Source organism: Eucyclogobius newberryi, unplaced genomic scaffold (assembly GCF_026437365.1).
Source record: "Eucyclogobius newberryi isolate DKJ021-1_F unplaced genomic scaffold, fEucNew1.0.hap1 SCAF_22, whole genome shotgun sequence".
Classification (NCBI taxonomy): Eukaryota; Metazoa; Chordata; class Actinopteri; order Gobiiformes; family Gobiidae; genus Eucyclogobius; species Eucyclogobius newberryi.
Genome location: NW_027315857.1, coordinates 14,233,341 through 14,259,542, shown reverse-complemented (window position 1 = coordinate 14,259,542; position 26,202 = coordinate 14,233,341). Strand labels below are relative to the sequence as shown.

At 40.6% G+C, this 26,202-nt stretch overlaps 1 protein-coding gene across 1 annotated transcript in view; it reads left to right on the top strand.

Annotated features, from left to right (window-relative positions):
- The first annotated feature begins 397 nt into the window (after nucleotides 1-397).
- Nucleotides 398-26,202, top strand: part of rell1 (RELT like 1) — a 26,843-nt gene continuing 1,038 nt past the window's right edge. Inside the window, exons 1-6 of the mRNA XM_072458775.1 lie at nucleotides 398-573; nucleotides 7,106-7,330; nucleotides 10,717-10,788; nucleotides 12,772-12,826; nucleotides 18,194-18,442; nucleotides 20,937-21,060. Of these exons, the coding sequence (XP_072314876.1) occupies nucleotides 549-573; nucleotides 7,106-7,330; nucleotides 10,717-10,788; nucleotides 12,772-12,826; nucleotides 18,194-18,442; nucleotides 20,937-21,060 (750 nt within the window). The 5' untranslated portion in view covers nucleotides 398-548. The remainder of the gene's footprint in view (nucleotides 574-7,105; nucleotides 7,331-10,716; nucleotides 10,789-12,771; nucleotides 12,827-18,193; nucleotides 18,443-20,936; nucleotides 21,061-26,202) is intronic.

Sequence of the window (26,202 nt, the reverse complement as noted above, 5' to 3'; positions counted from 1 at the left end):
TATCTGAGTGATAATACTCTGACATTGTCACTCAGATCAACAACCCAACAGTGAGGTATACAAAGATATATGCCATATAGCGTATAATGGCTATAATATGAACGTATTAAATCATACTTCAAAGGCATTTTTTTGTATTTTTATTTTAAACTTTTTTTTAAAAAATCAACCTTTTAAGCACAAACAAAAAGAGCACCGTGCACATGTAATACAATGAAAATACAAAGAAAATAATAAAAATGTACATGCTTGATCAAATATATAAATTACACAAATATGTAAACTATTAAACAGAACCCCGAACGGAGGCGATCTCGTCCAAGCCGAGTACAAATGCGGAAGTTCAAGTGATTATTTATCTTGTCGTTCAGCTCTTTGTTGGAGGCCGAGCTTCTTCGAAAATCAGGGCGGGTCCTGAACTTGTGGAACCGAATAAATCAGGAAATTTGTCCCTGTTCGAAGTCCCTCCTTTGCCTTTGATTTGACCAGTTGTTGACATCCCGAGGCGGCCTGTCCCACACCCCCGGGGCCATCGCTGCGGTCCCTCCATGGCCAACTCCACCATCGCGTCGCGTAAGTCCGCTCTGTGTTTACGCTGCAGCTCGTCCCGTTCAGGCACGAGCGCATACTAATGTCTATATTCTGAAAACACTGATTGTCTTATGGTCAGAAAGAATCCTGTGCTGCTCTTAGTGCCAGGTTTACAACAACGTTTAGTGTCATATGGGAGATAAGTGTGTCAAGAATCAAACGTTTATGAAGATGTGTTGAAATGGTAAAATACTAGTGGTTATTTTATTGCATAGTGAGGCTGAATGGACACTTCCTTCATCACTATGGCCCCTGAATAGTGTTATATTCAGATGTCTTGTGTCCAGCAGACTCGTCCCTGCTAATGCACGTGGACAGACAGTGGAAATCTGGTCTGTTTCCATGTTCCACAGGGGCCAGTGGCTCCTGGAGCATGCATGTGGCCCAACCTGATCTAATTAAAGACTGGCTCTCACTATTTCAGCCCAATGGCACAATGCAGACTGTCTTATAACACAGTAGTATAGTATATAACACAGTAGTAGGCTGAGCAATGTGTAATGGTGATGTTTTTATGGTGATGGTCACTTCTGCATGTGCACTTGGTCAGCAGGAGGACACTAGGCTTGAATCAGTTGTCCTTCTTTCAGTGCGACACGAGATAATTTACATAATAAACCGCAGATCACTGTTGATTCGACTAGGAAATAAATGCCAGACAACTTTTTATATACGTTCTTTGTCTCTGAAATATTGTCCAATACATGATGGCACCAGCACTTTAGTTACAATATAGATATAGAACATGTTTTTCTCATTTTTAAATGTAACAGAAGGTCGGGTTTGAACTACGTGTTGAATTATTCACTGCCAGAGCTGATGCGTTCCACATTTTTTTGGTGCTTTGGTGTTAAAGGTCGATGAGAAACACTCTAGGATATCCGTTTCCCAGATGAGCATGATAATAATAACAACAGCCCTGGATTAGATCAGAGTTTGAGCTACAAGTCCACTCTTGACGCAAACTGTGAGGGAAATCCAAATGGCACTTCAATATTGCGTCTTATGTTTGAAAGAAGGAACAAACACATCCTTGTTTTTTACCCTCGGCAGTGAAGCAAATGGCTGACGTCAGCGTTAAGGTAAAAAAAAAAGACACTCTCGCTTGTGGTGCAGTGGTTAGGGCCGTTGCACAAGTGTGGTCGCTATCGCCGCAGCGTTGTGGGTTTGATTCTGGCCCATGACCATTTGCCGAATGTCTCTATCATCTCTCACCCTCAATTCGTGCGGCACATTTCCTGTCAAATAAAGCCTCGGGCCAGAAACATTTGAGTATTTAGTGACAATCAATACTACTTTTGCAACTTGTGGCTATGAGGAAGGTAGTATGTGAAAGTAGAGATTGCAGATGCCACTATTAAATCCACTCATTTGTGTTACGTTTTAGTCCATCCATCCATCCATCTTCTACCGCTTGTTCCCTTTCGGGGTCGCGGGTGACTGGAGCCTATCCCAGTGACTTTGGGCCTTAGGCGGGGTACACGTAATTACGTTTTAGTTAAGTACATAAATTAACTTTTCACTTTTGTAAAAATGTATAAATGTACAGACTGGGACAACATCTGTGTGAAATATGGGCTACATTTGAATTCTCAATATCTGAACGATAACTGGGAAACTGATATTACAGACGACCAATATCAGATATACCATGATCCTTATTTGAAGTATCTTAAATGTATATTATTATGTAGTTATATCACTGGTGGGACCTGCTATACCTTCCTTCAGTGCAGTAGTGCTGTAGGTTACTCTGTAACAGGAGAATTATGACCACACCTCCTCCTCGTTCGAGTTCTTTTGACCGTAAACTTTATTGTTGCAAAAGTATTTATTGTTGACTCGATGTGACTCAAACACAAGGCCACCTTATGTCACCGTTGAACTGAAATAAGTAACAAAAATACACAAAATAAAGACCTAAAAATGACAAACGCAAACGTACTTCGCTGGCTGACCCATGCTAACGAGATAGAATGAGCTTTATATACTCTTAATTTAAATTAGTAAATGTTCTAAATGACTAGTAACGCATATATGAGGCAAAATGAAATTGAAATACGTTTGAATTCAATTTACCGCTCCTCGTTTTTTTTGGCAGAGCACACGTTGAACATAACTTGGTGAAAGCCGCAGCACAAACATCCATATTCTTCAGGCAGACAGAGCGCTGAGGCCGAATCCCTTTAAGACGGCAGGAAATGACTCTAGTGGGACGGTAACGCTCACTTATCAAACCGGGTCAAGCTCAGCAATTCATTTCAGGCCTTCAATTTGACACGAGGCAAAAACACATTCACGTTTAAACCAAAAAAAAACACATAAAAAAAGTAACAGTGTTTTCTGTGGCATGGGCTCGACTAAGAGAGAAGAATATTCATGAAAAGAGCCGTAAAGTGTACAATTTTATGTGTTGAATGACCGTGATTTCAATTTTCTATAGTTTCCTGTTCAGTAAATATTCAAAACCATTTTAAATTTGTTAATAATCAATCAAAAATGAAGTATAACTGAACATTTGGATTCATATTTTGTCACAGTCCTAAATGGAGCAGAACTTTGTGTAACAGTTTAACACTTTTTGATATTGTAATACTTCTATGTAATGTATATGGAGTCAGTTTAACCTATTTTGTTTATTTGATTTAACTTCATTCATGCCGTGTTCAAACGCAGTGTGGTCACAGGGCTGTCAGCGACTGGACAATGGTCGTTCTCAGTCTATTTGCTCTAATGCACCGGAGACAATGGCGTGCATCAGCTGACGTGCGGTTTGCTCGCCGCTTTCAGACCCGGTGAGTCTCGCCATGACGACGGCGACGGGTAACGCTCTACAACTCCTCCTCTCATCTCGCGCCCTTGACTGGTCAGTCTCGCTCGGTCGTTCTCGCGGCGGGCGCAGAAAGGGTCCCTTGTGTGTACGGTCGGAATGCGGGACGCGGTTCGGGAGCTTTTCGTGACCTTTTGACCTCGGGGCCCATTCAATACGTCGGCTTCGGAAGCGAAAGCCACGTGTAGAACTTGAGCACGGTCTCTACATGGAACGTGAGATAAATTGAAATATGCAGGGCAGCTCAGATAAGAGATTCCTGTAAAGTTCAGTGATGGGACCGTGGAGACTTATTGAATTTGAGAGTGGAAAAGGATCGCTGTAGAGTCAAGTTACCTTTAGGACTTAAGTAGTTCTTCTGAGATTGTATTGAGTCTCATTAAGTTGATGTTTTATTCATTCTGTGGGCAGCGCCGCTCACTGTTGGTCCGAGGTGGAAGAACTACTCTTATTTTACTGCTTCATCGCCTCTTGTTACTAATAGGGATGGCACAACTTTTTTGTGCGAAAAAACATGACGATTTAACGGTTATTCATAGTTATTGAGACTTTAACCAAGTGTATTTATATATTTTTAATTCCGGTTGTTTAACCTTCCTCAAACTTTGGCCGGCTTTACAAAATGTCACTTTCTGTAAGACAAAATCAAGCTAAATGTGACAAAAAACACCAGATTAACAAAGATATTTACATTTAGGTCTATTGTTTGGAGAATAAATAGAAAAAATACATAGTTTTTCTTCTAAAATTTGTCATGATTATTATTTTGTGGTTCTTACGATTATATTGAGACCTGAATAATCTCAATTATCGATTAACCTAATAATCCTGACATCCCTAGTTGGCATTAATACCACAATTAAGTTAAATGGACAAATCCCTGAGATATAGAACCTAATTACGTACAAGCTACTTTGAACTAATTTTAGTTTCTGCAGAACTGGACTTACTGCTTACGCTGTGTGATTGTTTGTTAAAGGCTTTGGATGAGCAGCGTGCCTAGAAAGACTTCATCTATTATTTACAGTTCTTTATGCACAAATAAATACATTCAAATATTGTAATTAAAGTACCCATGACAGGTCGGATGAGTCATTGAACTAAAATGCAGTCAAGATAAATATATTTAGAATTTTTCTAAACATTTTAATAATTTTTAGAGCACATTTTTTAGATTTATGAATTCACTTCCTGTTTGAAATGGATGACATCACACTAGGAATTACCCCGCAAACACTGACTCATCTAAAAATTCTCTAATTCCACAATGTTTTTATTCCACAAATAAAAACATATGCGAGGAACTTTATTTTGTTGAATAATGTTTTTTTAAAGGGTTAAAAAAGTTGTTGTTTTTTGTGTAAATTCTGTATAAACTTGAGTATCTCTAGCGTGATGTCACTTCCAGTCATTTTCTACAGATTCTTTTCACGTTTTCTCCACAAATGCCTACTCACTTGGTGTAAAACTATAATGTATATGTTACAACAGGAATAAACGGGTAGAAAATCCGTGTTTTTAGCTATTCTCAAGGAGTAAAGTCGCCGTTGCTAGTGTCCGTGTTCATGGTTGCTTCAGGGTTGGTGGTCCCCAGTGGCACAGTTTATTCCACACTCACAGCTCACCAAAGCCTCCTGTTTTTCAGCGCTGAACCATGGATGCAGCACAGTGAAATCCTTCTCTATTGAGTCAGTAAACCTGCCTTTAAACAAGTGTCACGGGTCCAAAGTCTGAGTGGTCAGTGGTGGGTGTGAGAGGACACTAAAACCATTGTGTTTATTAGGTTAGGTTATGTTTTTCTGCAATTATTCTCCACTTTGTCTTTCCAAATATTCCATGTTGTGCGGAGTATTCATGAGGAGGTCCCTGCTCATAAACTTGTTACTTTTGTACTATACTTTTGGCTTTACTTGCATGAAATACAACTCAATTCATCTAAGGCTACCCCAAATAAATTGTCTGTTTGCTGTAACCCGAGTCAAATTTTTTTCAAGTGGGTCGGACGGTAGGCCAACTCTTATTTTTTTTTACTTTGAAGACAAACAAAAAAGATCCAAATTTTGCCATTTTTTTGACTCGGAGTGACCACCAGGGGTCAGGCTTCAACAGTCAATGACGGAAAACGTCTCTATCAATCCGATCGGGAGAATAAATCTCACGATTTTAAGATCTTTTTGTACGCCGCTATCTTTTATTTTGGTAGCGAAGGCGAGCGGGGGAACATCCGGGGCACACGGGCGCCACCATGTTTGTTGTGATGAGGCTGCTGGGCGTGTTTCAATCCCAGAATGCATTGCGTAAGTCAAATTTCACACCGTGATAGAGTGTGACATGTACTATGGACACTTCAGTGGCGCAGACAAGGGCAAATCAACTTATAAAAGGCAATTTAATTACAGTTTGCTTGTTCTGTTTTGCTACAGATGCATATGGAGGACTGAGTATGAAGTCGCACATGTGTTGCGCAATGCGTTATCAGTCCTTTGGGATGAAAGATTGGGTTACCAACGTGATAAAAACATTCAACATGGCGGTTTAAGAAAGACCGGTTGGTGAGTTGGCGAAATAATTGAAGAATAAAAGATTTTGAAGTTTATTAAAAAATTTGCTCAGCCTTATGACTGTTCTTTCGATTAGTTTTTTGGTTGCAAAAGGCGCGATAATTTGAGATTTTCACTACATTTCACGGAGACGAAGCTAAAGAGACGCGACCTGAGGCTTTCCTGATGAAGTATGTCGTAGACAAAAAAGGTTGAGCTTCAAAATCATGAACTGTATGTGTTTCTCGTGTCATTTTGATGTAATTACAGCTCTGTCTGTGATGTTAAACCTCTTCTCTCACTACACGGCATGTTTTGGAGTCTGAGTTTTGTCCAGATAATGATTATTTGATGACTAAATTAGATCATTTAACTTGTTTAAATCCTTATTCCAGTGACATTCTTCCAACATCAATCTGAAAGTCCTGTTGGGAAATAAAAGTGTGGTGCAACAGTTCCATTTACTCACACCCAGGTTAAAGTTCTCAAAGTATTTTAATCCAGATCCATCAGAAAAGAGTCTTCCTCAGTCGACCCCGCCACAGGCCAGAAACGAGCTTTAACCAGGTTCAACAATTAGATGGCGAAGGCACGAGTGGCGTTCCCGATCGAGCCAGGAAAATAAAGGCGTTTAAATCCTTCAGCTGTTCAAGCTTGGATGTAAATATAGCTCCATGTATTCCGTTTCAAGCAATACTAATTGTTTGACTCTCAATAACAGATTTGATATTGTATTTTCATTCATTTTGTCAAAGTTGGTAATAATCAGGCTGTCAAAAGTGCTATTTCACTTCAATCTTTACTCCAAACAATTACCTTTTTTTCATTTATCTGGCCGTGCTTCACATTCACGTTAAGTTTTAATTCAGAAATGAGATTTTATACAGTATAAAGCTGTTTACATACTAGACAAATGATCATTTAGTAGACAATATGAAGGAGAATTTGATGTACTCACAATAACTAACAGTAAACTTTGATACAGTGTCATCCCAAGTTAATGAATCAAGAAACATTGAATTGTACTTTTCATTTGTTTTGTTTTAATTATAGAACACTGATCTACTTTTTTAGCTTATCTACTAACCAGAATATACTGAAATTATAATAATGTACTTTTATGTGTTTTTTTGGTTGTTTTTAGCAGATGATCCCACTGTGACTATCAAGAACGACGCTGGAGCAAACAGCGGCCATGACTTCACGGCGTTCGCGTTGGTGCTGACGTTCTTCCTCCTGGGTCTCACCGGAGTCGTCGTCTGTCACGTGCTGAAGAGGAAAGGATACCGCTGCACCACGGAGGCCGAGGAGCAGGACAAGCACGAGGAGCACGACTGTGGCGGGCCGGACAGAGATCTGGAGATGGGAGGTATGGAAGCTGTAACCTTCCCTCTAGTGGGACACGCGCTCTTTGATATAACGGATGCGTTCACTTCAAACTGAGGTGGAAGGCAGCATGTTCAGAAAAGAAATTCCTTTATTGTCCACACATGGGGAAATTTCATTGTTGCAACGCAGGTAGATACAGAGGAAAAGGACAGATAATTTATAGGAAGTTTAAAAAGCACTCTTAATAACGCTTATAAACAAAAACTCCTATAGACAGAACCTCTCATTTCTTAATAAGGAATGGAGGGGAAAATAAAGATAAATAAAATAAAAACGGCTAGCGTAAGACAAAATAATACTAACAATAATGGTCAAATAAACACTCTATTTTCATCAGTTATATGCACATGAATGTGACATTATTGTGCGTGAGTACGACAGTATTGCACATGAATTTGACGGTATTGCACATGGTTGAGTCAGTATTGCACATGAATATGACAGTATTGCACATGGTTGAGTCAGTATTGCACATGAATATGACAGTATTGCACATGAATATGACAGTATTGCACATGGTTAAGTCAGTATTGCACATGGTTAAGTCAGTATTGCACGTGTTCAGGGCTAGCAGTGTTTGTTATAAAGTCTGACAGCAGCAGGAAGGAAAGACCTGCGAAACCTCTCCTTCACCTTCGCCCTTCTCCTCGCGTTAATGTCCTGTGTAACCCTATGGGAGATTTAAGTGTTTTTTTTTTTCATCATTATTTGTTTGGCATTAATTTAGTCAGTATTCATTTAATGGCTTCAATTAACAATAATCAGACCTTTTTGGAGTTGAATATTGACTTTGTTTTCTGAGGCTGTGTATTTAAACTGAGAGAAGATTTTTAAGTTTGTGTCCCAGTGATTCTAAAGAAGAAAGAATTCTCAACCTCTTCCAGCTCAGTTTGAAACCATAAGGATTCTGGGATGTTGTGATGTCACGTGAACACAACCTTTTACATCCTGTCTCATTTTATTTATTTAACTTCATTCTTTCCACATTGAGCTGTTAAAATACAAGACTAGGCTAAAAAGAATCACTCTATGTAAGGTCTGAGTGCAGTTCAGCAGGAGCTCTGGTCAGGTGGGGTCAGCAGATCATGTGTCAGGGCAGTTTGAGGTGAGTAACAGTCCTCAGGACAAAAGTGTCCCTCTGCGTCCAGAGAGAGCCAGGTGACGTCTGACACAACAGTAAAGCACTATTTAAAGTTTTAGTTCATTTGACATTATTATCATTGGCATTAGAATATTTCCACATATCAGCGATTAGCCGTTAGCCGTTAGCTCTAGCATGGGCCGAAAAAACTGCCTATAGGAGATACACAGTGCTTCGTTTGAACACAAATGTAACTACTCTTATAGGTTTGCAGTAAAACAGATGTGAATGTTTCGAAATCATCACCATAGAAATATTTATATTTTGTATTATACTTTATATGTGTGTTTTATTATTTCTTTTGTAGAACTGGGCCCTGTAGTAATGCAACTGAGTTTATAGTTTGGGGGGAATTATCAAAATTGCCTAAAATCAGCAAAGTTCATGAAAAAACACAAATTGGTCTGATCAGCCCCAAAAAAATCTGAATATTTTGTGATTACCTCATGTCACAACAGAATATTGTCTAAATTAAACCGTTTGTTTCTCATAGCATTGTTAGTTAATTATTGAAATGTGAAGTTTTGCAACAGATATGAACACATACTGAAGAAACTCTTAATCATCAAAACACACCCAAGACGATCCTATTAGTAGATAAACCCCATGGATGTCTAAGCATGTTCATAACCACTTCCCTGTACAGTACGTGTCCTTTTCTGAAGTCACGGGGGTGATATCTTTCGCACACGATTTACGAATGATTCACTTGCGTTTTCCCGTCATGTGACTGGAGGGTCAGTTCTCATGCGCTCGACACTCGTAGCCTTCTGCCCACCAAACACTGCTCCGACAGATTCCTCTCCCACCGCTGTTTACACTCACTCGGCTAATAAGAAAGTATTTGATCTTAGTCTCTCTTGTCTTTGTAACTTCAGAGAATAGACTCGGAAAGTAACACGCCGCTCGCTCGTGTGTTCGCTGAGGTTAGGCTGCAGATTGACCCAAAAGATTGTCATCTCATAAACAGACTCATTGTGCGTTATATTCATATTTTGTGGTGAACTTCTCTTGCATGCAAAGAAATGTTATGGAAAATAAAAATAGTTGACACTGAGTTGTTTGTGAAGCCTACATCTAAACACTTTATTAACAATGCCTCTGTGAGATGTTTCTTGGCCCATCACCTTGACCATTTTGCCACGATGCTACTATTTTAATGACTCACAGTGCACTTACGTCACACTAATCGCTCATTATCTTAAAAGAGAGGTTGTGATGATAGAAATATTAATACATTTACAGTGCTTGAAAGATGATTTAACCTTCACTGTGCCTCGTTTGTTATTGCTCCTCTTGTAGAAATTCCTGTAATACACCCGGGTTTCTCCTTTCAGCGGCAGGCCCAACCCTCTTTCTCATGTGAACACAAAAAACTCGGAAATAGAGAATCCATTGTGACGTTTCACAGTGATCAGGTTGCACTTGTGGCTTGGCTTCATGTCAGAAGCCTTTTCTTCTTGTTTTTTTTTTTTTAAATGTACAGTACGTTTGGTGTGATGCCAGGCAGGAAACTGCAACTTGCATCAAAGAAGACAACGTGACAGGAAGTGCCTGACATGTGCTAAATGAAGCTTGAACCCTTACAGCTGATCACAAGGTGACCCTGGGACTCAGACTGTGACCCTGGGACTCAGACTGTGACCCTGGGACTCAGACTGTGACCCTGGGACTCAGACTGTGACCCTGGGACGCAGACTGGGACCCTGGGACGCAGACTGGGACCCTGGGGTTTAGTGGTAGTGACCTGTCATGATAATTGCATGTCACGACTACACAAGTAGCAAAGCCACACTGTCCTCTTTAACTCTAGATACTTTTAGGTTTGTTTGTCTCGTTACATCTTGACAGGCAGTCAAAACATGATATGACAACAAACAAACACTGTATTTATAGTGGTAATAAAAGTATCTAGGTTTCGGAAAGTGTTGAACTGTGTGTTTTTAAAGTCAGGATTCAGTCCACTGTATAGAGTTTAAACTGATTTTTTACATGTTTGTAGAGTCGAAAAGTACATGGTTAGCTATTTTACAAAAGAACACACACAACATTCCATTGCCATTTAATAATTGCAATTCAACTATGTAGTGTGGTGCATTGTTCAGCCCTACTGATCCCGTCGAAATGTCACAATAGGCTCTGTAAAATGTCCAAACGTCCTTTCTATAAACTGAGATATTACTGAGATATAGTTGTAACTTGTGTGTGGTTTTTGTTTCTTTCAGAGTTGAATGACACAATGAGCGACAACAATGACACCGTCGGGCAGATCGTCCACTACATTATGAAAAATGAAGGTACTTTCCATCACTATTACACACACACGCTGGGGATGCTGTATTATTTGTATTTTGTAAGAAGAGTGTAACATCGTTGAGGAAGGAAGTGTTTTGTTTGTGTGCCTAGGAAACTGCTAATGGATCAGATTTTCCCTGGATGTTTGGTACAAGTCACTTCTGATGAGCTTTTGTTCCATTGTTACTTAGGTTCACACAGGTAAGTCGGTTCAGTCATGACGGGGCGTTGAGGGAAGGAAACGCTGTCATCTAGAGGTCAAAAATAAATGTAATGTGCAAGAAAATATCCTACGCCCTACTGTAATTTTTAACATCCATCCATCCATCCATTTTCTACCGCTTGTTCCCTTTCGGGGTCGCAGGTGACTGGAGCCTATCCCAGTGACTTCGGGCCTTAGGCGGGGTACACCCTGGACAGTGGCCAACTCGTCGCAGGGTTAACACAGAGACATAGACATAGACATAGACATTTCACGCTCACATGTCTTTGGACTGTGGGAGGAGCCGTAGAACCCGGAGAGAACACACGGTAACACGGGGAGAGCATGCAGACTCCACCCAGAGAGATCATGTGATGACGATCTCCTTCTTGGGAGGCAAGAGCGCTAACCGCCTTTGCCACCGTGCACCCCCAATTTTTAACATGTTTGTGGATAATTACTTTTTATTGTTGTGTATTGGCAATGTCATTTCATTCATTCAAATTGGCAAATGACCACGACAATAGGGATCCCAAGTCCACGTGGCTTTTTTTATAAAATGCCCCTGGTGCCAGCTGGAGTGAGGAAGATTGTAACGTGTAATCAAACTGTACAACTCGCCGTTTACCTCCATGAGTCATCCTCGCCACGCTCTGCCCCGTTCCTTCATGTTCCTTCATGTTCCTTCATGTTCCTTCATGTTCCTTCATGTTCCTTCATGTTCCTTCATGTTCCTTCATGTTCCTTCATGTTCCTTCATGTTCCTTCATGTTCCAGAGTATGGAACATGAAGGAACAAGAGGCTGGTGTGTGTACGCTGTGTGCCGTTTTAAAATGTCTCTGCACACAACCTACTGCATGTACTGTAGCTAAGTGTCCCTGGGAGGAGAAACTGTGCTAATCTGTACGAGGTAAAGGAGAAAGAGGTGCAAGTCAAAGTGTGAGCAATTCAAAATGTCAATATAGTTCTAAATGTGCTTTATATTGAAAAGAAGTTAAAAAAACACACTAAATGTAAAAGCGACTTCACTACAATGACTACTGCTGCTATAAACTGTTGCCACAACAGCTAAAATACTACTAAATAATACTGATATGTCTTCTTCAGTAGGGAAGTGAAAATTATAAGGTTAAGCGCTTATCGTGATCGTTATTTAGGTCACAATATAATCGTAAAGACTAAAAATGTATAAAAATGTACTTTAAAGTAATCCAATTTATAGAAATTTATAGTAGTGACACTTTTTTCGGTCAATTAAAAGAGATTTAACAATTTTAGAAACAAAAGTATGTCCTTTCTGGTCACCATTGCCTCAAAAGTAAACTTGCGGTTTATGTCAAATTGATCATTCAGAAAGTTTGATTTCATAAAGCAGGTTACATAAGGAAAGAACGTTAAGCATTTTATGGTCATTTCGGTCATGATGTCAATAATCGCGAATAATCATCAAATTGCCATAATCATTGCGCTAACATTTGAAATTGTGACGTCCTTAGTCTTTAAGTAACACCACTTACTTACTTAATACCTGCATTCTTTACATATAAGTAAGAAGTATTTAGTCGTGTTTCCACCGCCGAGTAGAATCGGAATAAGTTTGTGTGACGCGCCAGTTAATTGCATTAGACGTAATCAGCCGACTCCATCTTTCAATAAGCGCTGCTCTTTTGAAGTCACTGAAGCGTTTGCTGCTAATTCCCACAATACTGTTATCGCCCCTCACTCTGTGTCTTTTCTCTCCAGAGCGCCCCAATAACTCATGTTTCTCTTTTTCTGTTCCAGCCAACTCCGACTACCTGAAAGCCATGATTCACGACAGCAGCATCGACTCAGATGGGTACGTTTTCATTCAAACAGGAATTAACAAGGCTCAGTTTCACATGGTCTTTTATTGATTTTGTTAGAAGTAGGAAAAAAGTGATAACGAATTGAACATGTCGTAACATGGCAATGGCGGGACAAAAGTCAGAGAATCGCCAACATTTCATGTATTTTTTATGGCCAAAAGTGATCCACAACAACAAGTGTTCACAAAATTATTCACATATGCACTGCCTGTATCCGCCACCAGATGGCAGCACACGCCTCTGTATCAGTCTGGGCATGTTAGGCTCTGATTGAACTCAGCAGGAAATGAATGGACAAGGCAATCAGGCCACATTCTACCTCTGATAGGCTTCCAGATTGGCAGCACCTGATTGGGGGCAGGCAGCTGGGGACCCTTCCCAGAATGCCACAGTGCCCCATATTGCAGCAGCGAGGCGTTATTTAAGAATAGCTCGATCGTTTGCCGCTGGCATCGGTTCTAAAAGAATCCAAAGCTACATTTTGCAGATGCTGATGACAACTTTACTTTGAGCTTGTGAGTTGTCTGCCCTAGTTTTTAGTCTGTTTATGGCTAAAAGAAGTAAAACAACAAATGTTTTTTAAGGCCATCATTCTGTATTTGCTCTGTTTACAAGTCTTAATGATAAAAATGAGTATTACTATTTTCTATCACATTAAAGATATGTCAACTTGATTGTACGAAACATCACGCTGATCACTTTTCCATGTGTGCATTAAGGATTTCTGGTATCATGTGATGCCAAGTACATTTGTGGGTAATACAATACTCTGCTCTAACCTTATGGGTGACGGCATTTCAATAAATATACCGGTATGGGTGACGGCATTTCAATAAATATACCGGTATGTATAAAAAGTGTTTCAAATAAACAATCAGAACCAAACAAACAGACAAATCTGCAGTTTAACACAAAACAATGTTCATTATTTTAACAATTATTATTATCAATATCTATTATCAATATCTACATTTGAGTGAATTTAGATATACTTTGATAGCGATACTCTAATCCCTACATCACATGCTCCCCTGTTGTTTTAAGTCAGATGCCCCTCAAGTCATAAAACAGTCTGTAAATACTGTTAAAATACAGTGAACTACCAGGTTTTTCAGAAAATCATTTCCATATCTCACGTTGAAATGATCCCTCAGTTTATCTTGGGAAACAGCCGATAACAGCGTCTTTACAAGTGGTCATCTGTAGTGCACTATCGAGCAGACTTGTCCCTACAGTCGCCCACTCCAATAAGAGTGTACGGACTTGGACAGGTGGAAGTGTGAGCACGTGGAGCGGCACTGGCTTTCCCCGCTCGCTGTCCTTCTGTCACAGCTTCTTCCTCCAGCGAGCTCGAGCAGGAGATAAAAAGCAGCAGCAAAGGATGTTCCCTTTGTTAAGAAGACGATGAGTGGAAATAAACGTGGATTCTGCTCCGGTGGGGAAATCGGCTCAAATCTGCAGTCGCACACATTTTAACAGCGTCACTTGCTTTCATGTGACGCTCCTTTAGTTCCCTGTCCAAATCTGCCTTTTGCAAGACAGTTCTGTGAAAAAGGCCATGAAAAGGTTTTGAGCGTTTGGATTTGAGCAAAGAAAGTGTCTCAATGTGGATGCATAAGACAAAAATAGAAGTAGTGAAGACGACGCAAAACTAAAAGTAGCCAGATGCTATCAACTTTATGAAGCAAAGGATAGTGTTAAAACTGATATGAATTTATGCATCACGTTAAATGCGCTTTCCAGTGGTGATAATCTACTACAGATGGTCTTTTCTTTAAATATGCACCACCTTTGTGTCTGAAATAAATAAATACCAGTAATCATGTATTAAAAAAACATATTTGAGTTTCCTTTTTGTTTTTATTTAAAATTGTATTTTATTTTTATTTTTATTTATTTTATTTTTTAAATTAAAATGGTACACAATTTCCCAAAGCATTAGTTCTGAAAACATGGTTGTTTGTGAAATACCATGCGTTTCAGTTTGGTCTACCGTATTTTCTGCACTATAAGGCGCACTTAAAAGCCTTTTATTTTCTCACAAAACGACAGTGCGCCTTATGGATTCATTCTGGTTGTGCTTACTGACCTCGAAGCAATTTGTTTCGCTTAATGCGCCTTACAGTGCGGAAAATACGGAATATAGATGTATTCCTTACATAATGTTGGGATTTGTTAGTCCTGCTTTACGTCTGTTTGAGTTGTTAAAGATGCTGTAGTGGGTAAAATAATGTATCCAGTTTTTTTCTCATTTTAGTTTGAATTGTCCATTTCCTCCTGATCCTCGTTGGGCAGGCGGCCAGTGGATCACTTAGAGATAGTGCAATACTGCGCATGTTTGAGGGGCTAATTTATGGGACACTTAGGAGGGGGGGAACAGGAACATGGACTTTTGATGTGATTTCTGATGTGAAATGTTCATATCAGTGTTTCTGCTCAAACTCAATATGAGCTCAATATTTTCATAGTTTAAGCTGATCTTAGTGACAAATGATTCATGTAGTGACTCAAATGAGGTCATTGTGTTTGTGTTCAGTCACATTAGTGTGGACACAGTCATGTTCAGACTTTATTACACTCTGACCTGTGTTTTACCTGTGGCTCCTGATCTGTCCAGGTTTGTAGAGGATGTTTTCCTCACAGAGCATCATCACAGAAGTTAGTTTTCTTGTTGTTAGGTCCACTTTTAGCACAACTCTAACATCCACAAAACCGTCTTCTTTCTTTCTTCCACGTGTTTCATAAAGCCACATGTCTCTGTCCTCGCTCAGACCTCTGCTCTGAGGTGCGTAAGTGCTGTAAAGTGCGTAAACGCGCGTCTTACTTCCCTCTGCACTTCTCCCTCGCAGTACACAGGGCAGTGAAAAGCCGCACGGGGGAGGGGCGGCCACCAGCGGCATTGTGGGACGTGTAGTTTTAGCGCTAACAACGGTTACGGATGTAACTACGGTTCTATGAATAGAAAAAGAAAAAAAAAAATATTCAAAACGTTCGGCGGGCCGGATTAAAACGTTCGGCGGGCCGGATGTTTGACACCCCTGCTGTAGAGTGACTGTAGAGTGACTGTAGAGTGACTGTAGAGTGACTGTAGAGTGACTGTAGAGTGATTGTAGAGTGACTGTCCAGAGTCTTAACCAGCCTGTGCCCTCACCCATCCGTCCAGCTCTGACCGTTTCCAAAATACAAGCCGTTTCTTCGAGAGGTTTTTCAAATGAATCACAATTTATTTCATCAGAAAATGCAGTTTCTGAAAGAGTTTGATGTCAGGACAATAGACAATAAACCAAGGACTAAAAGTATAAATTGCAACATGAAATGTACCGGTTTATCTTATTGTTGCTAGTGCTATTTTGTTAGCAGGATCATACAAAATTCATCTCTAAATATTAAGGCTGTAAACTTTACTCTCATGATTTTATTGGGATTATAAACATTTTATATGGAGAGCAGAAAGGAGATGAAGAGTTTTTATAATTATTTAATCCATTTATTCAGCTTTTTGCACAGTTTCTTGTTGCTTAGCTTTTCTGTAGACTATGCATAGTAGTTATTGAGTGAATTTTATGACCTTTTGTGTGCATTTTAGACCAGATTTACGGTGCGATGATGGAAAGTCTTGCTCCCTTATAGTCAATTATTCAAAACAAAGGGCACGTCTTGTGTCGACCAAGAATCTTTGGTTAAATACAAGATACAATCGAGATATGTAGTTTTATTCAAGGTCTATTGGGTTAGGGTTACTTTGTGGATTACCCATAAGGCTGGGCGAATATCTCAGTATTTGTTAACTATGGTCAATTCAACAGAAATGTGTTTCGACGTATTGGTTGAGGTTTAATTTTCAAAACAAATGAATGAAAAGTCTGTAAAAGCGATCATAAAAGTGCCTTTATTTGAAAGTTAACACATCTTTTTAATATTTTTGTAGCATTTTCTGTACTACAAACAACATACTTTTGCATATATTCAACAACAACATCCACAGTATTATCTTCACGTCGATATATTGCGCACCTCTATTTACACAATTCACATTTGACTTAAACCTAGTACTCTATAGTTTTGTGTATGTCTTTTATTCTCTGACACATTTATGATTACTCAAATTAATCCATGAAGCATTCACAGCTCTCGTTCAATAAGTGAAGACCGCCACAGATGCACCGGAATGAATAGTACATGATGATTACTGTATCCAATCAAAAACCGTCAGTACTTTACTGATCGCGCGTCCATTACCGCCTCGCTCGCTCACAAAATTGCCCCCATCATCGCTTCAAACATTTTAATCCAGCTCGATTGTTCCCGGGTAATTATTTCTCTCCGGTGAAATATGTATCAGGAACGTGTCCCGCCTGCGCCGCTCCGCTCTGCCGGGACGGGCGCAGATAAACGCCGCTCGGAGGGATTTCAAATGCCGTCAAAGTGAAGACGTTTTCGGAGCAGAGCGCGGGTCGAGCCCAAAGGTCTCGCCGCTCAAAACCTCGGACGAATCGACGAGGGAGAAATGGAGTTTTTGTAAAGCTGGATGGCGCTGACCTATCGGACTTTTCTCTCTTTTTACTTTTTTGCAAGTATGTTAGAGTTTTGGCAGCCGCGCTGAATAATATCTGTGTGCGCTGATTATGAATCGGCGCGTTGTTATTGTGTTTACATAACCCTTCCCTCTGCATTTATTCACAACAGAACATTTCATACATTTATGCAGCACAATCTGCTTTACAAAGACGATAAAACAATAGCATTTCAATAAAAACGATTGACATTATTATTGCATTAGGACAGGCCCGGTTCCTACACGGCAAGCCATAACATTAAGCACATAAACCCAATAAACTACATATGTGCAGTGCTGAATAACAGTGTTTTCAGCTTTCTTTTCTGTCAGTGAAGTGTCCCGGTTACACAACAACACGCACTGGGAGGAACTGCATTTTTAGAACAATAGTTGCAGATTAATACAACATGATTTAAGTACAAAGCCAGTGGTGGAAAATAACTAAGTACAAACGCTGAAGTACTGTACTGTACGAGTCTATTGGAAGCACATTCTCAGTGACGTCCTGCGAAAAGGTTCGGAGTTCAAGCCCCAGAACAAAAATACTGGTGTAACAGAAAAAGAAGAAGAAAAAGAAAAAATTGGAAAATGGTTCAAACTAATCAATACTACCACATTGTACATTAGCGCATTTCTCAAAATCCGTGTGAAATACTTTTAGACGTGTACTTCAAAAATGTACTTGAGTTGATTTTATTTTTTTAATGAGCTACTTTTCTGCTCACGTGTATATGTACTTTAACTTTAACAATATTCAATCAGAGTCAATATTGAACGTTTCCTCTGCACTTTCTTGCAGCCCCCCCATGACGCCCACCTCCCCCTCCTCCCCGACCCCGCCCTTGACCCCCGTCTCCCCCGGCGCTCCCCCGGGCGCTCCCAAACACACCTGCAGCCACCTGCACACCATCGGAGGCATGGACGGACACAAGAACGTCTGCACGCGCTGCAGCCAGAAGAAGTGGCCGCTCATGAGGAAACCTTCTGCCCGCAAGACGGACTTGAGACGGAGCAACTGCGGGGAAGTGACCGTGTTGGCTGTCGGCAGGTGAGAATTCTTACCCACACTTCATTTAAAATTAACTTTTAACTCGAAATGACAAATCCACTGTTCATTACTTGAGCGTTCGTTAGGACAAATTACCTGGAAGTCGCTTAAGGACGAATGAGACGGTGAAGCACAACACAGGGAACAGAGTCTGGGGCGTTAGGACGAGGCCGAGGGCTTAAGCTGTGCGCTACAGCCACCGGGGCAGGAGAGGAAGGGGAGACATTCACTCAAAAAGACACACAACAAAAGGCCAAGATAAGATTTGACGCGTTCTGTAACATTTACTCTACAACTATGATGTCAACAGAAATGTAATTGAAATTCAACGTGCACCAGTAATACTCCGTTTACCAATTAACATTTCTCATTTGAAACTAGATGCGAACACGTATTTTCTGGACTATAAGTCGCACCTGGAGTATAAGTCGCACCAGACAAAAAATGCATAATACAGAAGAAAAAAACATATATAAGTTGCACTGGAGAATGAAATAAGGTTGCGAAAGTGTGAAAATAACAAATAATATCACATCCAAGTAGCTCCAGAGTATAAGTATAAATATAAGTATAAGTTGCACCCGGCCGAAACTATGAAAAAAGATGCGACTTATAATCCGGAAAATACAGTATATTGGAATAGGGCAATATAGGAGAACGAATCAAGGAAAGATTGAATGCACAATAATACACTGTCGATCCCCACAAAAAGTCCCCTGCTCTTAAATTCTGTTGGAGCGCCTTGAGTTAGGGTTTCAACAAGCTTCTGCAATGTCAAATTTCATTTCAGTGTTACATTTATTATTTCATCAAGAGGTTGTATTTTTGAAAGGACAGAGTGACCACTGCACACAGCCTTCTCCAGCTCATCCCAAACTCTCTCACAGGGTTCAGAACTGTAGTAGATTAGTTTCTTCTTCTCCTTTTAGATGTTTTCTCTGCTCGATGCCACTGATTCGACCCTTCTGAACATCTTCACCATGACCACGGGATTCGTCTTTCCGCGTGGTTGTGTCAAAAATACCGCGTCGCAGCCGAAATCATCGCTTTCAGTTCAAATGTTGATCGTCCACGTGTTGCGTATCGTGGTAACCAGGAGGAAACGGCTCCGACCGTTCTTAATTCCTGGTCTTCCTGTAATGAGGAGCCGGTGGGCCGACGTGGCGAGGGGCCGAGGCCTTTGAAAACGCCGTCTAATGAGATTTCACGGCTGCGTTTGGCTTCTGTTCACTGCACAATGTGAGGACTTGCGTCATCGTTGCAGCATGTGAAACAGACACATTACGTTCTGCTGCTCCTGCTTTCTGTAACTCTCACACGCTCTTGTCAGACTTGGTTCGGTTTAATTAGTGATTCGTTAATCAAGACGAGAACATTCGGCAGAAATCCGAGCTTCGTTAACAGCTGCAGTCAGTGGAACGTTTCACCCTCTGAATACTTTATTTTACTTTCCTCTAAAATATAGAAATCCATGAACAATTTCAAACAACAAAAACAAGACAAAAATGTGTAAAAATACATAATTTATCATCTAAAAAGCTATTTGCTATAGCTAAAATTATAGAAATTTATTTTTTCTTTATTTTTAATATTTTATACTTGGGCATAAACTGAGAAAAAAAAATCCCACACACTGTCTCACTTGCAAGATTATTATTTCTTTACAGGTGAAGAGGCAACTAGTTCCAGAAAATAATACTTATAGACACATTTAAACACAAATGTATTAAGTCTGTATTCGATCAATAGTAATAAATACACACATAAACAAATACTGTATAATTCAGTCTTTCTGGCTGGACACTGCTGTTTAACCGCCGCCTCAGCTTGTAATGAGCACCAGAATATTTTCTTTTAAAGCAAAGAAATGATTTGTCAGTTGAGTGGAGCAGCTGAGCGAGTAGCAGCAGCAGCACGGCTCTCGTCCTAATGTGCTGCTGCTGCTGATTGGGATTCACGGAGGCTTTTCCTTTGTGCTCCCAGATGAGGAGAGGCAAACGCTCAGGGTCAACGCAGCCTGGAAACCACTCATCATTCACCCATTTAATTACAGATCCGATATCATGCTGTTTTTAGCCTAAATTGAATATTGTCAGAGTAGAAGCCTGTCTCACATCTTCAAGACCGTTCCAGGTTTTAGCTGCATAAAACTGAAACGCAGATTCCCCATGTTTTGTACTGACTCTGGCACCAGCAGGAGGCCGGTCCATGTTTAGTCCTGACTCTGGCACCAGCAGGAGGCCGGTCCATGTTTAGTCCTGACTCTGGCACCAGCAGGAGGCCGGTCCATGTTTAGTCCTGACTCTGGCACCAGCAGGAGGCCGGTCCATGTTTAGTCCTGACTCTGGCACCAGCAGGAGGCCGGTCCATGTTTAGTCCAGACTCTGGCACCAGCAGGAGGCCGGTCCATGTTTAGTCCTGACTCTGGCACCAGCAGGAGGCCGGTCCATGTTTAGTCCCAAACATTCTCTGATTTGACGTCTTTCTTTCGCAGGTTCCGTGTTACAAAAACGCTGTGCGATAAACCGGTGAGACGGACGCTGCTGTTATCTGAGACCGCGCCCTCAACACCCACGGAGGCGGAGCCAAGGAGCAGGTCCGCGTCAGAGTCCCAGCAGGTCTGTATCCTGGAAACAAAAGCATCAGTCTTCAAGGATCAAGGATTTGTTTATTCATGTATGAGCGTTTGAATATGATGGACTGTGGGTCTGGCTGTTTAATAATGAAGTCATTTAAACAATAAAATAGTAATCTGTCTTGTATGAAATATAAATGTAATTAATCAGTTCATGTGCCAAAAAACTATTAAAAAAACTAGGAATATCGTTCAATAAAGGGAACAATATCTTTTGAGGCACAGTATATATTTTATTTGCTTTATTAGAGCTATTTTTCTTGTATTTTTCTTGTATTATGATCAGATTTGAGCCGTAGAGGGTTGAATAAGTAGCTGTTTTAGTTGGGGACGGCGCGATAAGTCACGTGACGCATGAAAAGATAAACACACATTCTTTTCCAAGCGCCACTGTTTCTGAGATAACGTCACTCCTTCCAAATATTATGGCTAAGCATGGAGGAGCTAAACAGCTGATTGTGCACGTGGGTGCAGTGGACATGCGGCGGGAAAAGACTGAAGTTTTGAAAAAAGACTTCTTGAAGTTATTCGACGTGCTTGATAAAATGGAAATCAAAACATTCATAAGTGGACCTCTTCCAAACATCGACAGGAGGATAAATAAGTTTAGCCGGCTTCTTCAGCTGAACACATGGCTGTCCAAAGAGTGTACCCCTAGAGGACTACACTACATTGAGAACTTCTATCTATTCTGGAAATGAGAGGACCTGTTTAAGAGAAATGGCTCCCACCTATGCAGAGGTGGAGTGAGGGTGCTGACAGAGAACCTGCTCCACGCTCTGAGGCATTGGACTGGGCCTGGACAGGGTCCTGAGCAGATAGTTAGAGGAGAGAGGAATGAGAGAAGAATTCCTGCTCCATCAGCCAGAGACCGAGCCAATGTTTCAACATCAAAAGCACCACAACCTCAGCCTCCACCAAAGGATTCAGCTCCAGCTGCTCCACATTCACCTCCACCGCCTCCAGCAAAGGAACAATCTTCAAAGGCCTTGGACCCATCTGTGACAAGCCCAACAACATCCCTGTCATCGCCCCTGCCTTCACACCAGCCCTGGGTTCCCCCTGCAACATCTACTCCCACTAAAGATTCATCATTCTCCTTCTCATCTCCACTCTCACCCATGGGCCTTCCCAGCCATTTTGAAAGTCTGATCAAATCAGGCATTAAGATGGCTCCACTCACGCCCAATATAGCAAGGGCTATGTCAATACTTATCAACTCTTCCCTGCACAAGCCGACTACACCAACAAAAGCCCCACCACCCATCCCCCCTCGCCTCTCACCTGGTCCCATACTCTCCTTGGCTACAAAAGCCCCACCACCCATCCAACCTCGCCTTTCACCTGGTATCTCCCATAGCTAGGATGCACTGGGTCTCAGCGTTGCCGGGACTTATTGTCACATTAAAAATCAAACCAACCCGGGGCCCTATGTAAAAAGAGCCCCCCCTAGTGCTATTTCTGTAGTCACATCATCACACAGATGGAAAAACAAAATGCGAGCCAGGCCCAATCTGAGAAATGTGATTCATATTCCCTGTGAAAAGATAAAGCCCAGTCCCACTGAAACTAGTCTGAAACTTGCTGTGCTAAATGTCAGATCCTTATGTAACAAATCTCTCTTAATTAATAATTTTATTTCTTCTTATAATCTTGATTTTATGTTTTTAACTGAAACATGGCTTGACAAAAACACAAGAAATGTAGTTCTGATAGAATCTGCTCCACCCAACTTTAATTTTGAATCTGAAACACGAGAAAACAAAAAAGGGGGTGGAGTCTGTGCTGTCTTTAGAGATGAAATAATTACCCGCAGGTTGTCTTTTTGGGTGTTTTCATCATTTGAGTATGTATCCTTTAAAATGGAGCTAAAACGGTCTCCATCCATTCTCTTCATTGTTTTATACAAGCCTCCCCAGCACTGCCAACGTTTTATTGATGATTTTACTGAGATGCTTTCAGTCATATGCACAGACTTTGATGGTTTGGTCATTACAGGTGATTTCAATGTGCATGTTGATAATATTTGTGACAGAAACGCTAAAGAGCTTGATGCTGTCCTTGAAACCTTCAGTCTTACTCGGCATGTGAGAGGCCCCACCCACAGCAAAGGACACACTCTAGATCTCATAATTACAAAGGGGGTAAATATTTCAAATGTTAATGTGATCGATGTTGCTCTGTCTGATCATTTCTGTGTCTTCTTTGACCTGTCTGTTTCTCCCAAACCTCCGGTTGGTCCTGCAGTTGTTCAGAGGAGACACATAAGTGATGGCACAGGTGCACTGTTTATGGAAATGATAAACTTTGAAAATGTCTCATGTTCTAATGTAAATGATTTGTTGAACTCTGTTACATCTAGTGTTTTGAATGTTCTGGACACCATCGCCCCTATAAAGGCTAAAATGGTTAAAAATAAGCAGAAGGCGCCGTGGAGAAATGATGATTCGGTCAGGGCACAGAAAAGGGAGTGCCGCAGGGCCGAACGGAAATGGCGCAAGTCAAAGCTCCAGGTTCAAAAAGAGATTTACAAAGAAAAGCTGAACATGTACAACCTAATCTTATGTAGAACAAGGGAAAGATATTTTTCTGAAATAATTGGAAGCTGCAGTAACAACTCTCGTGTCCTGTTTGCCACAGTAAACAGATTAACAAACCCTCCAGCTCAGCTGCCGTTAGAACTCATTTCCACATCCAAGTGTAATGAGTTTGCATTATTCTTTAATGACAAAGTTCAGGGCATTAAAAATGCTATAAATCCCACAATGCAAAAAAAATACCCTAAAACCACCAAGACACTTAGAGCTAACTCACTTTGCACCAGTAACTGACAAAACTGTCCATGAGATCATCACCAGTCTGAGTTCATCTACATGCTGCCTTGATGTGTTACCCACCAGATTTCTAAAGTTTGTGCTGAACAGTTTGTTAGCACCATTCACTCACATAGTTAACATGTCGCTTCAATCTGGAACATTCCCAATGTCTTTGAAAACTGCGGTCATAAAGCCTCTCCTACAGAAGAGCAGTCTTGATGCCGTAGTACTGAGTCATTACCGGCCCATCTCTAATCTGCCATTTTGGGGCAAAGTCCTTGAAAAGGTTGTTTACCAACAGCTCACAGATTTCCTCTTAATAAACAACTCATTTGATGTTTTTCAGTCAGGTTTTAGACCTCATCACAGCACTGAGACTGCTCTTGTCAAGGTGACAAATGACATCCGCCTGAACACTGACACGGGCAAAGCCTCAGTCTTAATTCTGTTAGATCTGAGTGCTACTTTTGACACTGTCGAACATGGGATCCTCTTACAGAGACTAGAGGACTGGGTGGGCATCACTGGCACTGCCCTAAACTGGTTATGGTCCAATCTGGAAGACAGGAAGTACTTTGTTGAAATTGGTAGCTGTGTCTCAGACCACATGACCCTGACCTGTGGAGTGCCCCAAGGGTCAGTCCTGGGTCCCCTTCTGTTCAACCTCTACATGCTGCCGTTAGGTCAGTTGATACGCAGTGAAAATGTGTCCTATCACAATTATGCAGACAACACTCAGATCTATGTTTCACTATCGGCAGGTGACTATGGACCAGTAGATTCACTCTGTCACTGCATCCAACAGATCAGTTTGTGGATGCAAAACAACTTTCTCCAGCTGAACTCAGACAAGACTGAAATAATCGTTTTTGGCCCACAGAAACAAAGAGAAAGTGTTAGCGGTCACCTCCAGAGTCTCGCTCTAAAACCTACAAACCAAGTTAGAAATCTGGGGGTAATAATGGACTCAGACTTGAACTTTAATAGCCACGTCAAATCAATAACATCAGCAGCTTTTTACCATCTAAAAAAACATTGCCAAAATCAAAAATATAGTGTCAAAACCAGATTTAGAGAGACTTATCCATGCGTTTGTCTCCAGTAGATTAGACTACTGTAACGGCCTGCTCACTGGCCTCTCCAAACGAGCTGTAAAACAGTTGCAGTACATCCAGAACGCTGCTGCTCGGGTCCTGACTAGAACCAGGAAGTATGATCACATTAGTCCTGTTCTCAGGTCTCTGCACTGGCTCCCTGTGGCTCAGAGAATAGACTTTAAAGCAGCTCTGCTTGTGTACAAGTCTCTCCATGGCCTAGCACCAAAGTACATCTTGGAAATGTTAGTGCCATATGAATCATCTCGGACTCTGAGGACCTCAGGGCCAGAGTCAGGACAAAACATGGGGAATCTGCGTTTCAGTTTTATGCAGCTAAAACCTGGAACAGTCTTCCTGAAGATGTGAGACAGGCTTCTACTCTGACAATGTTCAAATCTAAGCTAAAAACAGTTTTGTTTAGCTGCGCATATGACTGAAACTATTTTTTCTTTGCACTCTTCTCTTTTGTTTGTGATTTTATTAGTTTAGAAAATCAGTTGGATTGATAATTTTTAATTTAGTTAATTTTATTGTATTTCTGTTTCTGTAATTTCTTTGTGATTTGAATGAATTTTTCCTGCTGTGTGAAGCACTTTGAATTGCCTTGTGTATGAAATGTGCTCTACAAATAAACTTGCCTTGCCTTGCCTTGCCTTCTGTGGCAAATTATTGTTTTGAATTCATTTAGCTATTTATTTGTTGCCGTTAAAAAAAAAAGGCTTTACAAAGTTATCTTTCTAGCGTTCAGTCAGTTGCATAAAGTAGTTTGAATATCATCGTTTATCGGGATATTTTCAGTTACTGTTTATCGTGAGTATTTTGGATGTTAATCATTAACGGACCAAGAAGGACATACAGTACGGCTCTTTGAAAGTGGATCCAGGTATACAAATCCCAAGAACTAACCCTTTTTTTAAATTGTTCTTTCTGCAATCTGAAAGTAGATCTTTTAAGGTTGAATATATATATATATATATATATATATATATATATATATATATCATAGTTCACGCAATAAAATGCTCCTGCAGCTTAGATAAACATGGCTCGTGAATCCCTGAATATTGACTTAAAAGTAAGAGTAAAAAAACACTTCTCCCCACATGATAAATAAAGCTTTTAATCGCATATCTCAGCACCTGCAATTAAAATTATTAGTTATAGTTATATATTAGTTATCGTTAGTTATGTAATAAATCTGAAATGTTTTTT